The 14,263-nt window shown below is 39.5% G+C and overlaps 2 protein-coding genes across 2 annotated transcripts in view; one reads left to right on the top strand and one right to left on the bottom strand.

Annotated features, from left to right (window-relative positions):
- The window catches only part of antxr1a (ANTXR cell adhesion molecule 1a), a 326,460-nt gene that overhangs the window by 141,853 nt on the left and 170,344 nt on the right, over positions 1-14,263 (top strand). The window lies entirely within an intron of this gene.
- bmp1a (bone morphogenetic protein 1a) overlaps positions 1-14,263 on the bottom strand; it is a 98,840-nt gene that overhangs the window by 53,418 nt on the left and 31,159 nt on the right. The window contains exons 2-5 of the mRNA XM_079637211.1: positions 12,148-12,261; positions 11,195-11,323; positions 9,231-9,348; positions 4,435-4,613 (exon numbers count right to left, since the gene is read on the bottom strand). Of these exons, the coding sequence (XP_079493337.1) occupies positions 4,435-4,613; positions 9,231-9,348; positions 11,195-11,323; positions 12,148-12,261 (540 nt within the window). The remainder of the gene's footprint in view (positions 1-4,434; positions 4,614-9,230; positions 9,349-11,194; positions 11,324-12,147; positions 12,262-14,263) is intronic.

Below are 14,263 nucleotides of genomic sequence, written 5' to 3' on the forward strand. Positions count from 1 at the left end.
AGAGCAACACAATGCAATGTCTGTAACGTCCCCCAAACGTGTCGGAGAACTCACAAGTGCCCTGGTGGACGAGTGAGCAGCGTCTCACAGCAAGAGCTGGCGAGCCACGAGGATGAGACGCACTGTGGCTCTGGAAGCAGCTGGTGGAAACACCACACACACACTGACTGCTACTTTTGATATCGACTCCCTCTTTGTTCAGGGACACATTGTTCCAGTTCTGTTCGTCAAATGTCTTCGGAAAGTCTTTAGTTTATGTCTCAGTTGTTGAATCTTTTTATGTTCTTACAAATACTGGGTGGTTACCATGGCAACACCACAAACACTGAAGCACATTTCTTCTTTGCAAACCATAAGAAGGTAAAATTTTATATTTTCATAAGTTATATCATTAGCTTTCTAAAGCCACATTAATTTTTAAAGCCACAGACATTTTCCAAGCAAATGTCTGAATGCATGCCTCTGCTGAGAATCAGTTTGTGGCATACAGTGAGATCCGAATCCACAGATGTCATCATTTCAGGATATCTCCTTCATTAATGCTGCCTAAAAAGCTGTGAAGGATTTTGGGATCTACATCAAGGTGCACAGCTTGTCCGTGGTTGAGATATTTCTAGGCGTACAGGGGCTGTGGAAATATCTGGACATCATTAAATTACTGAACTTCACTGGATTTGATGCAAAATGCCATCAAACAAATAACTTCTGCAAACAAATGATAGTTTTTTTAAATAACTTTGCTCCATCATTTTTGCTCAGCTCCCATTCATAAGCTGGTGTTTTGTCTATTTTTAGTAGATGAAGTCAGTTCTCCTCAAGTTCACACAGGTAACCAGTATGCAAAGGAATGCATGCATTGCTTTATCATATAAAGGGCCAGATTTACTAAACAGGGCAAACTAGTGTGTGTTTTTTGGACGGTAAATGGCGCAAATACCAGTAACCTTAGTAATTCACCTTCCATGATTCATTCAAATACTGCATATGCAAGAAGGTCAGCCATAAAAATAACCCTGTCCGTGACATTTCAGGGCTATTTTTTCACTGCATGTCTTTGGTAAACCCTGACAGCAGCCTCGTTTTTTAACACCAGAAGAGGGTTTGTGCTGACGCAAGCTGTTCATAAATCTGGCCCAAAGTATGATAATGTATGTATTGCTTTACCAAAAAATAATAATAATAATAAATGCATAAGAATACAAAAAGCTCACAGGCAAAAAGCATACATAAACAGTTATTAAATATGGTTCAATCTTGTTTTTGCATGTGTTCATAATTTATTTGTATGACAGCCTGGCCAAATATCCCAAATGAAACGATTGACTCTGTCAACTGTGCAATATGCTTACAAAACCTTGGTTAATTTCAAAATCAAGGACCTTTCAAGAACTTTCCAGGTCCAATACCCTCAAATTCAAAAATGTGGGGACACGTTTCAAATGAGAGCAAGGTTACATCGTGTTAACTTGTAAGATACATTGTTACAGTTTTCATGTGTCAAACACAACTATGCAAAAAAGCATTATTTTTTTCATTGCATTGATTTTTGGCCATATGACAGAGATATTCTTATGTTCTATTTGTCGTATTTCTGTTTTGCATAAAACTGAAGATTGTTCGGTACATCCTATACTGTATTCTAAAATGATCTGGTATTCATTTTTGCAAGAAACTATGAGACGTTGAGTTACCATCGTAGTTTCGTGCGTGTGTGAACGTCATGACAACGTACAACACAAAGTACCTCACGCAGGAAACACTTTACGTTACTTAACGTAAATGCGCGCAACTAACGTAAACCAAGCAAGCTAGTATGCATAGGCCACAAAGTGTTGGCGAAATAACGCATTGGTGGACCGGAGGGAATAATATGGAATTTTTTTCCAGAAAACTTGCACAAAATAAATTCAAGCACTTTCAAGGACCTGTATCTATGTATATTTATTTTAAAAAACCTTCCAGGACCTTTAAAATATATTTTTTAGATTCACAAACTTTCAAGGATTTCAAGGACCCGTGGGAACCTTGTTTAAAGTGGTGAAAATCAAGATTTTAATGTTGTTTATATATGTCTATGTGGTGTTTTTAATATGCTTTAAGACAAGCCATGTGCAAATTCATAAGTCAACACCATTGCTGAGTATTTTCTCTTTAAAACGGCAGTGAACCAAAGACAGTGTCAAAAACACGGTTTGAAATCGCTGGTGAGTAAAACTGTATTAAGTAAAACTAAGAAATATTTTGCCCAGCATTCATGATAAGAAATGAGTAAACGGGGGGGATTTTTGCTGAGGTCAGCAGAATTTGGGCCGTGTTGTACAATCGGGTTGTTTTCCCTGAACGATGGTACACAATTGTCTTTTATGCTTGTTGGTGGAGTGCTGACCTCACCTCTACAAATGACCGTGACAGTGTTTAGTTACACGTGTAATCTGAACCTCCAATACAGATCATTTCAGGCAAACATGAGCTACAGTGCTGCTCAGAATTATTTGCCCCCTTGGTAAATATGATCAAAGATGGCTGTAAAAAATAAATCTGCATTGTTAATCCTTTTGATATTTTATTTTTTAAAAAGGGAGCAAAAATCGAACCTTTTATTGAAGTAAAATAATTGAAAGTCGGGGGAAAATCACATTATGAAATAAATGTTTTTCTCCAAAACACGTTGGGAACAATTATGTGCCCCCTTTTATTAAATATGTTTGCAACCTCCTTTCCCCAAGATAACAGCTCTGAGTCTTCTCCTATAATGCCTGATGAGTTTGGAGAACACCTGACAAGAGTGTATTTCTCCATACAGAATCTCTCCAGATCCTTCAGATTCACAGATCCATGTTGGTGCTTCTTCTCTTCAGATCAGCCCACTCATTTTCTATAGGGTTCAGGCCAGGGACTGGGATGGCCATTGCAGATGCTTGGTTTTTTTTTTTTTTTTTTTGGATCACTGTCCTGTTGGAAGACCCAAACATGGCCCGTCAGGTTTTGATTTTTTATCTGTTGGCATTTGGTTGGCATTGGTACACTGTGTAGGAATTACTCCCATCTAGCGGTGAAATTGTATTTAGCATTCAAACAAATAGTGCTCTCTAACGCCTCGCTTTTTCAAATGCGTTTTGCAACTACGGTAGCCGTTATTTACCAAGATGCTATGACAACATGTCTTCAGCACTTCATCGAGTTTTCTTTCGGGTGATGAGGTTCGTTATTTCAAACAAACTGCAATTATGAAGCATTATGAAGTACCGTGCAGTGCAGCCTTTCAAATTTACCGGGACAGTGACCAGCGCCGCTCACTGATCTCCTTGTCCGCTTCTGCTGGTTTCAGTCACGTGACGCTGGCTGTGAACGAAAACGCGTTGTGGAAACGCGCTGAAGTAGACTAGTGCTTTTGGTCCCTCTCTGCTATTATAGTTTTTCAAAATGGCGGAACGACATGGAAGCCTCCTTGGACTTCCATGTAAATAAAGATAAGAATTTCTTTGCTTATGAGGATAAGTCAGATCATTAGCAGAGGTAATTTTACACCAATGAGAATTATATTTATGAATAAAGATGTTGATTTTATAATCAATGCTAATAAAAGCTGTAAAATACTTAAAAAAACAACAGAGTACCTTTAAAGATGCAGCAGAGTATTTCATTTTACAATTTTTTTATCCTTGTGTTTGCTGCCAAAAAGCTATTTTATTATTAACTATTTAACTTAAAAGCTTTTTTTTGTTGTTTCATCTGTCCATAGAACGTTTGAAAAGTAACGGACACGACTGGAACTTCAAACGGGACGGGGTCTATGGTCAGATAGCTTTTTTGGCAGTAAACACTCAAGATGGGTTTGGTGCACACAGGTAAAAAGTTCCCCATGTGTAAAATGAAATACTCTGCTGGATCTTTAATGCTGTGGGTCTAATTTTCGGCCAGAGGTCCTGGACATCTTCATGTTCAGATACATGGCATCATGGATTCGATCAAATACCAACAGATAAAAAAATCAAAACCTGACGGCCTCCGCTAGAAATCTTATGACGGGCCATGTTTGGGTCTTCCAACAGGACAGTGATCCAAAAACAAAAATGGGTCACTGAGCACAAAAGCAAGCTTCTGCAATGGCCATCTGGGAATCTGAAGGTGATACTGTGTGGAGGAATGGTCTCTGATCTCTTGTCAGGTGTTCTCCAAACTCATCAGGCATTATAGGAGAAGACTCATTCCCAACGTGTTTTGGAGAAAAACATTTATTTCCTAATGTGATTTCCCCCCACTTTCAATTATTTTACTTCAATTAAAGGGTACATTTTTGCAGATTTTTTTTTACAATAAAATATCAAAAGGATTAACAATGCAGATTTATTTTTTACAGCCACCTTTGATCATATATACCAAGGGGGCAAATAATTCTGACCAGCTCTGTAAATTTGACTGTTTTTTTCCTACCTGGCTGAATGTTGTCCCGTATAATACTGACATGCTCGTCTCTGTCGGGTCGCGTGTGCTCATGCCAGAATCCGATCACGTGACCGAGCTCATGCACCACAATTCCAAACTTATCACAGTTCTTCCCGATGGATATAGCCTGCGGACCCCCTCCTCTCCGGCCGACATACGAACAGCACCTGCAGAGGGTCATCCACATCACAATTCATATTCCACTTAATACTGCATTAATCACACCAACTGAAATATTAAACATTTCATCGGCCACAAAATAATTTGTTGTGTGTAAAACCTCATAAAAGCCATGATCAGTCATGTTTGTGTCAAGATGTGTATTGCATTTATCATGATGATTGGTTGAATATCACACAGATAAGTGGATCAAATTATAAATTCATTATGTTCATCCAAAAATCAAAGGGAATATTATATTATTCATTAAAATTTTAATGAATTACAAATGTTATTAATATTTATATAATTCATATTTAATCTGTATAAATATTCATATTGTAATTCATATAATATTAATATATTTAATATATAATTGCTCTTTGCAAAAATGATATGAGAAATGCTATATTTATAATTAATATTTATTATTTAAAAAAAAATATATATATATATATATTAATTATAAATATAGCATTTCTCGTTAAGAAAATTAAACCTATTTTAAGACCAATTTTGCATTTTTGCCATGACAATTAAGCACATTTTCCACACAAAAAATCTCATTACTGTAAAACTAAAAAAATCTAATTTCATTACTGCTAGGACACACTTTTTTTTCTTATAACATAATTTGCATAAATGACATTGTGTAAAACAAATACAGCAGTACCACAATGTATAAATACATTATTTAAATACATACACTCTTAAAATGCTGGGTTGTTTTAACCATGAAACTGTGTTTTGGGTCAAATATGGACAAACCTAGCCGTTTTTTTTAACCTAACGGCTGGGTTTGTCCATATTTGACCAAAATTAGGGTTGAACCAACGCAGCATTTTTACACTGTAAAAAAATATTTTCATGATTTGTTATCAATACTTTTTATCTTTTGTCAAATCAACTTCGATAACTAATGTGTGAAGATAACATACTATTTTGAGTTTCTGTTTATTAAACCATTCTTTTTCATTGTATTAACTCAAATTTTTAATTACAACGGACTCAAAATTTTAAGGCAACAAGGTAACTTGCTTTTTTAAGTTAAACCAAAAATATTTTTTTACAGTGTAGAGTGTATTTTTTTTCACATTACACAGCATATTTTTCAACAACACACAAGCAAGTGAAGTTACAAACTGACACAGAACACAAAGTGAACTTGAACAAAATGTCATGCATCGTTTGTTTTGGAAGTCTGCTTGGAGCTACGTGTTGCAAAATCCAGAGAGAGACGCGGTGCCACAGCAGTAAGACACACACCGACACACAAAACACACAATCAAACAATCCCTTTCTGAAAGCGCTGGGATATGTGGGAGAAAACTGCTGAGAGCTCGTTTGCCTGCAATCTGCACACACACACACACACACACACACAAACCCACATGTGGGTGCAAAAGATCAGTCTTTAATTATGGGGCACCCAGCGGCTCGCTCCAGAAACTCTGCCTTGAACTTTGCACAGCACAGACAGGAATCGCCTGAACACACACACACGGGCTCATCAGAGCATTGGCAACTACTGCTGCCTGTAAAGGGGAAAAAGTCTTAATGTTTTGTCACCTACACACACACACACACACACACACACACACACACACACACACAGATTGTCAAAGCTGTTGTCAAACGCCTGGCAAAGCCTGCAGTGGTATAGTTTATGAAGTTCCCCTCGCTGCTGACCGCGATGACCGTCACTTAAACAGTGAGAAAGCAAACAGTCAGTTACATTTGTCTCTGTTAGTATGACTGACTTTCTTCATTTGCAAACAAGCTCATTTTAATTTCCTGCATTGTATGCTCTTATGTGAATTAAATGTGACTTCCTAAAGGAAACTTTTATTTCTCTGAAATGTTGCTCTTTAAATCACGTTTCATTTCTGGTAGCAGCTTTGTTTCTCCTAAAATGAATTGGGAGCCGTAAAATGGACGCCAGTGACATTATTGATATACAGTAATATATACATATTAACTAATACACTAATAGAATATGAATGGCACAGTTAGGATCATTTTTTTTTAAGGATGATGAGAAATGGTCATATTGAAATCTATTATCACTATCTTGTATGCATTATCATTATTACTACATACATTAAAGCTGCAGTTCGCAGTTTTCCTCTTTGTCACCATCTCTGTCCGAAATCTGCAGGAATAATCAACTTTACGTGGGTTGTGCTTTGACACGGCACAGCGCGGATGAACACAATGTTTTGAGGAGAATGTGTGGCTGTTAGTCGCCGCGCCGGTGTGGATACTGCCATTCGGAATCACAGATTACACAATTTAGAATATGACCAACATAATAATTTTCACTGGAAAATGTCATCTGAACATGTAACATCCACTGTTCTGATCAATTAAGGGAAAAAAAGCATTGCAGTAAATCGCGCTGATTAAATCTAATGATCGCTTATCATATCAAACCGTGCAAATTATACTTTCTCAAATTGTAATGTTAACAACATCAGCATTGCGTGACTACATTTAATCCCCTTCCGATATTATTCTAGTTTTCACATGGGCCGGTTGCAGTCTCTTTTTTCTGTAGCCACTCCGAAGTCTTTTGCATTTTACAGCGGGAAAATCTCCAGTTGTCACTGATGATTGTTGCTTGAACATTTTTGGATCTGCCATTAAATTGAAAAGTTGAATTATATCAAGTGCTGTGAGAAAAGGACATGCATCTCCAACACCAACATCCAGCCTACTAGCTGAGACACTTCTCTATGTGTACAGATGTGATGTAATGACGCAAAGACATGCTCGAACCTCCCGCGGAAATCCACCAGTACCGCTGGAATTAAAAACATTATTACAAGCAGATCGTTTTGAACACTGGCTGGTTATGTACTTGCTCAAACATTTATTTTGGATCATTTTTAACCCCAAAAAGTTACGGACTGCAGCTTTAAGTTATAGTAGTAGTATAAACTATTTTAGTTTATTACGTATAAACTATTTTAGTTTACTAAGTATAAACTATTTTAGTTTATACTTGCATGAATGAATGAAAGTGTGCTTTAAAAGTTTGTCACAGCATTAACAGGCTCTTGATAATTTGCCTTCGTATGCATTTGTCCCTTAACTCTTCTAGGTGTTTTTTTTTTTTTGCTTTGCTTGGAGTTTGGTTTCGCTTATGCTTTGAGTTTGGTTTTGCTTTGTTTTTGGTTTTGCTTTGAGTTGTTTTGTTTCATTTAATTTTGTAGTTTGGTCTCAGTAGTGCAAATCGTTAAAATAATGTGGAAAAGTTTAATATGAGTGCAGAATTTTGCATTTTGGTAAATTTAAAGACATTGTTGAAATTTATTTTGAAACCAAAAACGTGATTTAATCTCCATTTAATAAAATGTATATCTAGGTTTATATATATATATATATTAAAGACTTGCCTTTGATAGAAGTCAATGAAGAAAACATGCACTTTATATTTGTCTAACCTTCAGTGGATTTGTTTTGTCAAGTATGTGAGATTAGAACACTAAGTTAGAAGCTTTAGAGATTTCAGACTACATTTTTCATGACTTCAAGAAAAAAAAGTGCAACAACACACTTTCCAAAATGAGTTGCCACAAAATCCCACTTGCTCCTGTGTGTCCTACAATGCCATAATAATGTTGCACTTTTAAGGTAACAAATCGTGTAATATTACCCTTCAAACAATATCTTATTTCTTCAAGGTGCAAAGTTAAGGACAGAATTCTACAGTAGGTTTTTCTTTTCAGTGTAACTTGTAGTTTTCTTTAATAGTATTTGTATAATTGTTGCTATTAAAGGGGCGATATTTTCCACTTATGTAATATTTTACAATGTCAATCGAGGTTTCTGCCCCTCAGAAAGTAACAAGCTGTTTTGCTACGAAGACCTTTTTTTTGTTTTTTACCTGTAAACAACAGGCCGATATGCTAAACGCGCTGTAAACACAGACACAGCTCCAAAAACACATTTTTGCATCTTAGTTTCCACATATGGTCTGTGGGGTCTGGGTTTGAGTTGTGGACGTTTGTCAAACACGTATTTCGGAAGATGAAAATAAATCCTGTTTTCCAGCAGACAGGAGCAGCTTAAGAGCGACACGACGGTCGCGGTCTCCGGGGGCTGATTTGTCTCCAGCGGATGTGATTGTCAAGCTGGGGTCTGAACTATTGAAGCATCTACGGGGAGCCATTGTGCAAGTATAAAACACACATGTTCAGGTGACAGTCCCGTAGCGAACAGTGTGATACAGACGCCTGGTGCTTCCTCAGCGAAGCGTAGAGTAATCGCAAGGTCAAGACACGAGGGCCCACACACACATAAACACACAAATCCGTCTGTTGGCACACAAAGCAGATAAGCAGGAACAGAGGAACAAATCGGATGGAAAACCACTTGAGCGACAAATCAGGAAGAGACTGAAAAGAAAGAGGAAAGAAGGGAAAGAAAAGAGTGAAAAGCACACACTCCACATGAGCAAGAGAAGCAAGCTTGATTCCTTCCTGGAAGAGTCAAAGGTTTCGTCCTCCTGCTGTGGAAACTCTCTCACGTTGACACAAGACATGGACACAGAGCAACACATACACACCCCTGTGAAGCTTGCACACATCCTCTAACAAGCCCATTACCACACACACACTTACCCACACGGCCGGTAGGTGAAGACGATGTAGCTCTCCTCTGTTGTTCTCTCAATGAACGTCACACATGTGTGTTTTTCCCAGTGTCGCATAGCCTGTCTGAATATGGCTCTCTGGCTACCTGCACAACACACAAATACACACACACACACACACACACACAAGTAGTGAGCAATGTGACCAAACTTTTAAAGTCACCATGAAACCAAAACTGACCATATTCTGTGGAATATTGCAGTAGCCCATTTATCATAAATTATTTATCTGTGTACACCATTATTTATTTAAATTCATGTGACCTCATAATCTTTAGACAAAATAACTTCCCATTCTTCTTGAAACGACATCTCTTCTCTCATAACGTGTTTACTGGCTTGAAGGCGGGGCAACCTGTCACTCACATGAGATCCACCAATAGCAAACTACACCAATCCAATCAATTCCCCATAAACAAAATCAAGTCCCGTCCCGGCCTACATTTTCTCTTGTTCAAGATGCCGTTTCACTCGGATATACATCACAATAGGGAAGAAAAGACTAACACTACTTCTGTTTCATGCCGACTTTAATGTGCGATTAGTGCAATAAAAAAAAAAAGGGTCATTGTCTATTGTCAATAGTGTAGTGATATATGAAGCACAGCTCACACAGAAGTCCCGTTCAAACTAAGCAGCTTTATGTTGGTCAACATAGCTCATTTGTGTGACCATCTTAAACTTGTTGCAAAATCTGTGCAGGGAAATCGGTCACCCTCATGTAAAAAATATTATTTAATCTAAAGCAAATTATGTGTGTAAGGTGCGGCTCGATTGGACAGACCGATTTTAGGGTGCTTTCACACCTGCCTTGTTTAGTTCGGTTGAATCGCACTAGAGTTCGTTTTCCGAATTGGTGCGGTTCGTTTGGGCAGGTGAGAATGCAGCAATCGCACTCGGGTGCGCACCAAAAGCGGACCAAACAAGCGTACCGAGACCACCTCGCGAACAGACCCAACTGTCAGAGAACTGCAAATTTTTGGACTAAACCAGCTGTCGTAGTCAGCCGCGCTGTGCATTATGGGATGAGGAATAATGTTTGTTGACATTTTGCACTAGCATGGCAGCTCGCGGACAAACTTGGAGTTCTGAGGAGGTGCGGAGCACCATTCAATGGAATCGATTCATTATGAAATGTAATTGTTTGCCTAAAGTGGTGTAGACAAACTAATATAATAAACTATGACCAGGGATACAATAAGCCCACAAAGTCGTTTCTCCATAGTAAAAAGCGGCGTGTTTGTTTACTTCCGTCAGTTCTGTTGGATTTTTCCCGCACGTTAATTCTGACAATCAAAGTGCAGTTATGAAAATACGTTCAAGACCCATCTGGCCAACGAATGATGTGGATGTTGTCACGTGACTGCATTTTGGTTCGTTTCATCAACTGATTCGGACCAGAGCAATCAGTGTGGTGTGAAAAGGAATCAAAACGGCTGAAAAATGCTACAAAGTATAATTTTTCTCCCTTGGTCCGAACCAAATGAACCGAACTACAGATGTGAAAGCACCCTTAGACACATGAATGTGTAATTTCTTCCACAAACCCTTTCTACCCCAGAAAGCAACTGATTCCACACGGCCCAGATGTGGGCCGACACTATGTTGCTGTCTGGGACTTATGTGGAAAGGAGGGAGGGGCTGGTGGAGCGAGAGCTAATGAGCGTCACCTGTGCGCCACACTGGTCTCGAGTCCCACGGAGGAGCTCTGGAAGGATAAAAGGAGAGAGCCCTTCACTGTAGTCACTCCTTTTATCCTTCCGGAGCTCCTCCCTGGGACTCGAGACCGGTGTGGCGAGCCGGTGACGCTCTTTAGCACTCGCTCCGCTCCCATGGCTCTCGGCCCCGCCCTGCTTGCCACAACCACAATACAATGCAATCATATGCTGTCGTTTTTCACTATAAAGAGCCGTTTATGTGTACGTGACTTACCACTGAAGTTCCCACTGATGACATAAGGAATGACACCCTCAGGCCACACCCTCTCAGGTCTGGACGTTGCTGCCCTCTTCCTGCGATTGGATGCCGTATTGTTTGTACTGGTGTCATTGGAAAGTGAACCTACCATTTCCAACATCAAATGAACAGATTGTTGATCATGAAACCGTTAGTCTGGAGCATCCTCATCACATCATCACAAGTTTCAGAGAAAGAGACATTACATTTAAACTTCATACACTTCATACAAAAACATCTTACATTTACATGTAAATATATAAGTTGTCCCACCAAATCCACTTTTGCAAAATTGTATGGACCTGTTCCATTATTTTAAATCATCTACTAAGCTCAGCGATAACCGCTAATTCATATCCGTTTCAACAGTCACAGAATAGCATGCTAATTTCTATTGTTTTTTATTTTATTTTGAATGCTAACTCCCACACACACACACACACACACACACACACACACACACACACACACACACACACACACACACACACACACACACACACACACACACACACACACACACACACACACACACACACACACACACACACACACACACACACACACACACACACACACACACTAATATTGTAAAATGAAGTTGAATTATGTCCCTTGTTCCCATTTCCTCATCATCTCTTGATGTTTTTTTCCCCCTCTGCGAACTCTGCGATCTTCAGGGGTGAAAACATGATAAAACTAGAGGCTAATTATGATTTACGATCAAAATCGCTGTCATTTTGCCAGATTCCAACAGAAACCTGTTGTTGCATTTGGGAATGTGGGAACTGTTACTTGACTTCTCTTGAACTTTCTCTATTGGTTTAATAACATATGGCTTCAAGTTCTCTGATTGCCAATTAAACCTGACACAAAGTTTATATAAACCATTCCCGTACACTCAAACTCACACATACATACACACTTACCTGTACCGTTATGATTCAGAATTGTGACCGTTCTCTGGGCTAAATCCACAATGCGGTCCACTTTAAACATGCGCATATCTTCCTCATCCAGTGCAATGTCTCCGAGATAAGCCACTGCAACAAACAAAGAGCGCTTTTAATTTCAAAAGCAATGATTATACAGTCTATTCATTTTTCAAGCAATTTTTCAAAGAATGATTATGTGGAGAGATGTACTATGTACTATGTCACCATATGGCAAAGTATGGTTTCAAATCAAATAAAAGAATCAAAAATTGTCAGGGTCCTGTCAACTCGATAGGTCTTGTTCGTGGTTTGGTGACAGGTTCCTGACACTCGTGTGTTTGTGTGAGCGTACGGCTTTGGAGTGGTTCTTTGGGCCTTGCGCTCTTATGTCTGTGTTGAGAGTGTTTGGGTCATGGAGTTTGGATCCTGACACTTCGGTCTAGTCTTAGTTTAGGTTCAGTGTCTATGCTCCGTGCACTTATGATTGTCTTGCTTTCGGTTTGGGAACCTTGAACCTTGAGCCAATGGTAGATGAGGGTATTATACGCCTTTTGTTCGTTTCTGTGTGCCATGTGCTCTTCTGTCATTGGTTTATTTGTCCCACCTGCTCTCCCTCATTACCCTCCTCATTGATACTCCCTGGGTGCTTCTCAGATCTTATTTGTGCATCCATGGTTTCCTTTCCTCGCGTCTCAGCTCCACCCACCCAGCTAGGATGCGAGGAAAGGTTGTGAGGAAAGAAATTGAGGACGGAAGAATCAAAGGAAACCTTATTTGTACATTGGGATATTCTTGATCACTCAAGCGCCACTTGAAAGTGAGATGTCCATCAAGATGGCTGAGTCCGATCGGTTTCCGGGTCACGGGCTGGAGGACAGATGAGCATGGAAACGAGGAAGCATCAATTTGAGTATTGAGAAGCACCCCTTTTTTAGTTCTCTGTCCTGTGCCAAATCGTTGTCAATGTTCCTCGTGTATGGATGCCTTGCCCATGTGTCGAGCTCCAGTCCTGCCAGTGTTGCCAAGTCCGTGGCTTGAAGCGACCACGACCCCCCCGGAATCAGTTTTGAATTGGAACACGATTTTTACCAAGGGACTCCCCTGGAACGGGATCGGGCCAGTTTTGGCCGTGATTGGCCTAGTTTTGATTAGCAATCGGGCAGGTTTTGTTGTGCAGGCATGGAAACCCAGAGTCCTGCTGCCTGTTAGCCTGGGCTGCGTTTCCCAAAAGCATTGTAAGCCTAACTTGAGCGGCGTAGAACCATTCAATTGTTCTACGATCAACTTACGCTTACAATGCTTTTGGGAGACGCAGCCCAGGACTGTTTCTTCTCCCCATTGGGGAGGTTTAAAGGGATAGTTCACTTTGAAATTACATTTTGGTATGTTTTAGCTTACCTGAAGTGCATCCAAGATGTAGGTGTCTTTGTCTCCGCAGTAGTTTCAATTTTTATATTTTTAGGTCAAACCGTTCTTGTCTGTCAGTCATATAATGCAGGTATATAGGTACCGTCTCCAAAAGCATGCAGAGATGTCTAATAGCATGCAGAGAAAAGTCCAAATTCAAAAATTCCCCATCGTAAGTGCACATTGATGGCCTAAGCTCGCGCAAACTCATTCGGGTGTGTTGAGTTTTCACTTATTCCCAATTTCTAAGCCTTCTATCTTGACACACTACTCGCTTCATTGTTCAGGTCAATCAAAGGCATACGTTGAGCCGTACAGCCAATCACACGCGTTTCTGCTGAGTTTAAAAATGCAACGTCCAATCGAAGGCGGTTAGATTAGTTTCAGGGGAAGAAATCCGGTGTAAACCGATCAGTTGGACGTGGTTGTGTAAAAGAGATAAAAACTATATAAATACTGTTCGTTTTATCACACAAACCGCTTGTTTCGTGTCTTAGGCCATCAATGTGCACTTGCGATGGGGAATTTTTGAATTTGGACTTTTCTCTGCATGCTATTAGAGACATCTCTGCATGCTTTTGGAGACGGTACCTATATACCTGCATTATATGACTGACAGACAAGAACGGTTTGACCTAAAAATATCAAAATTGAAACTACTGCGGAGACAAAGACACCTACATCTTGGATGCACTTCAGGGGT

Source organism: Phoxinus phoxinus, assembly GCF_949152265.1.
Source record: "Phoxinus phoxinus genome assembly, chromosome: 15".
NCBI classification, from domain to species: domain Eukaryota; kingdom Metazoa; phylum Chordata; class Actinopteri; order Cypriniformes; family Leuciscidae; genus Phoxinus; species Phoxinus phoxinus.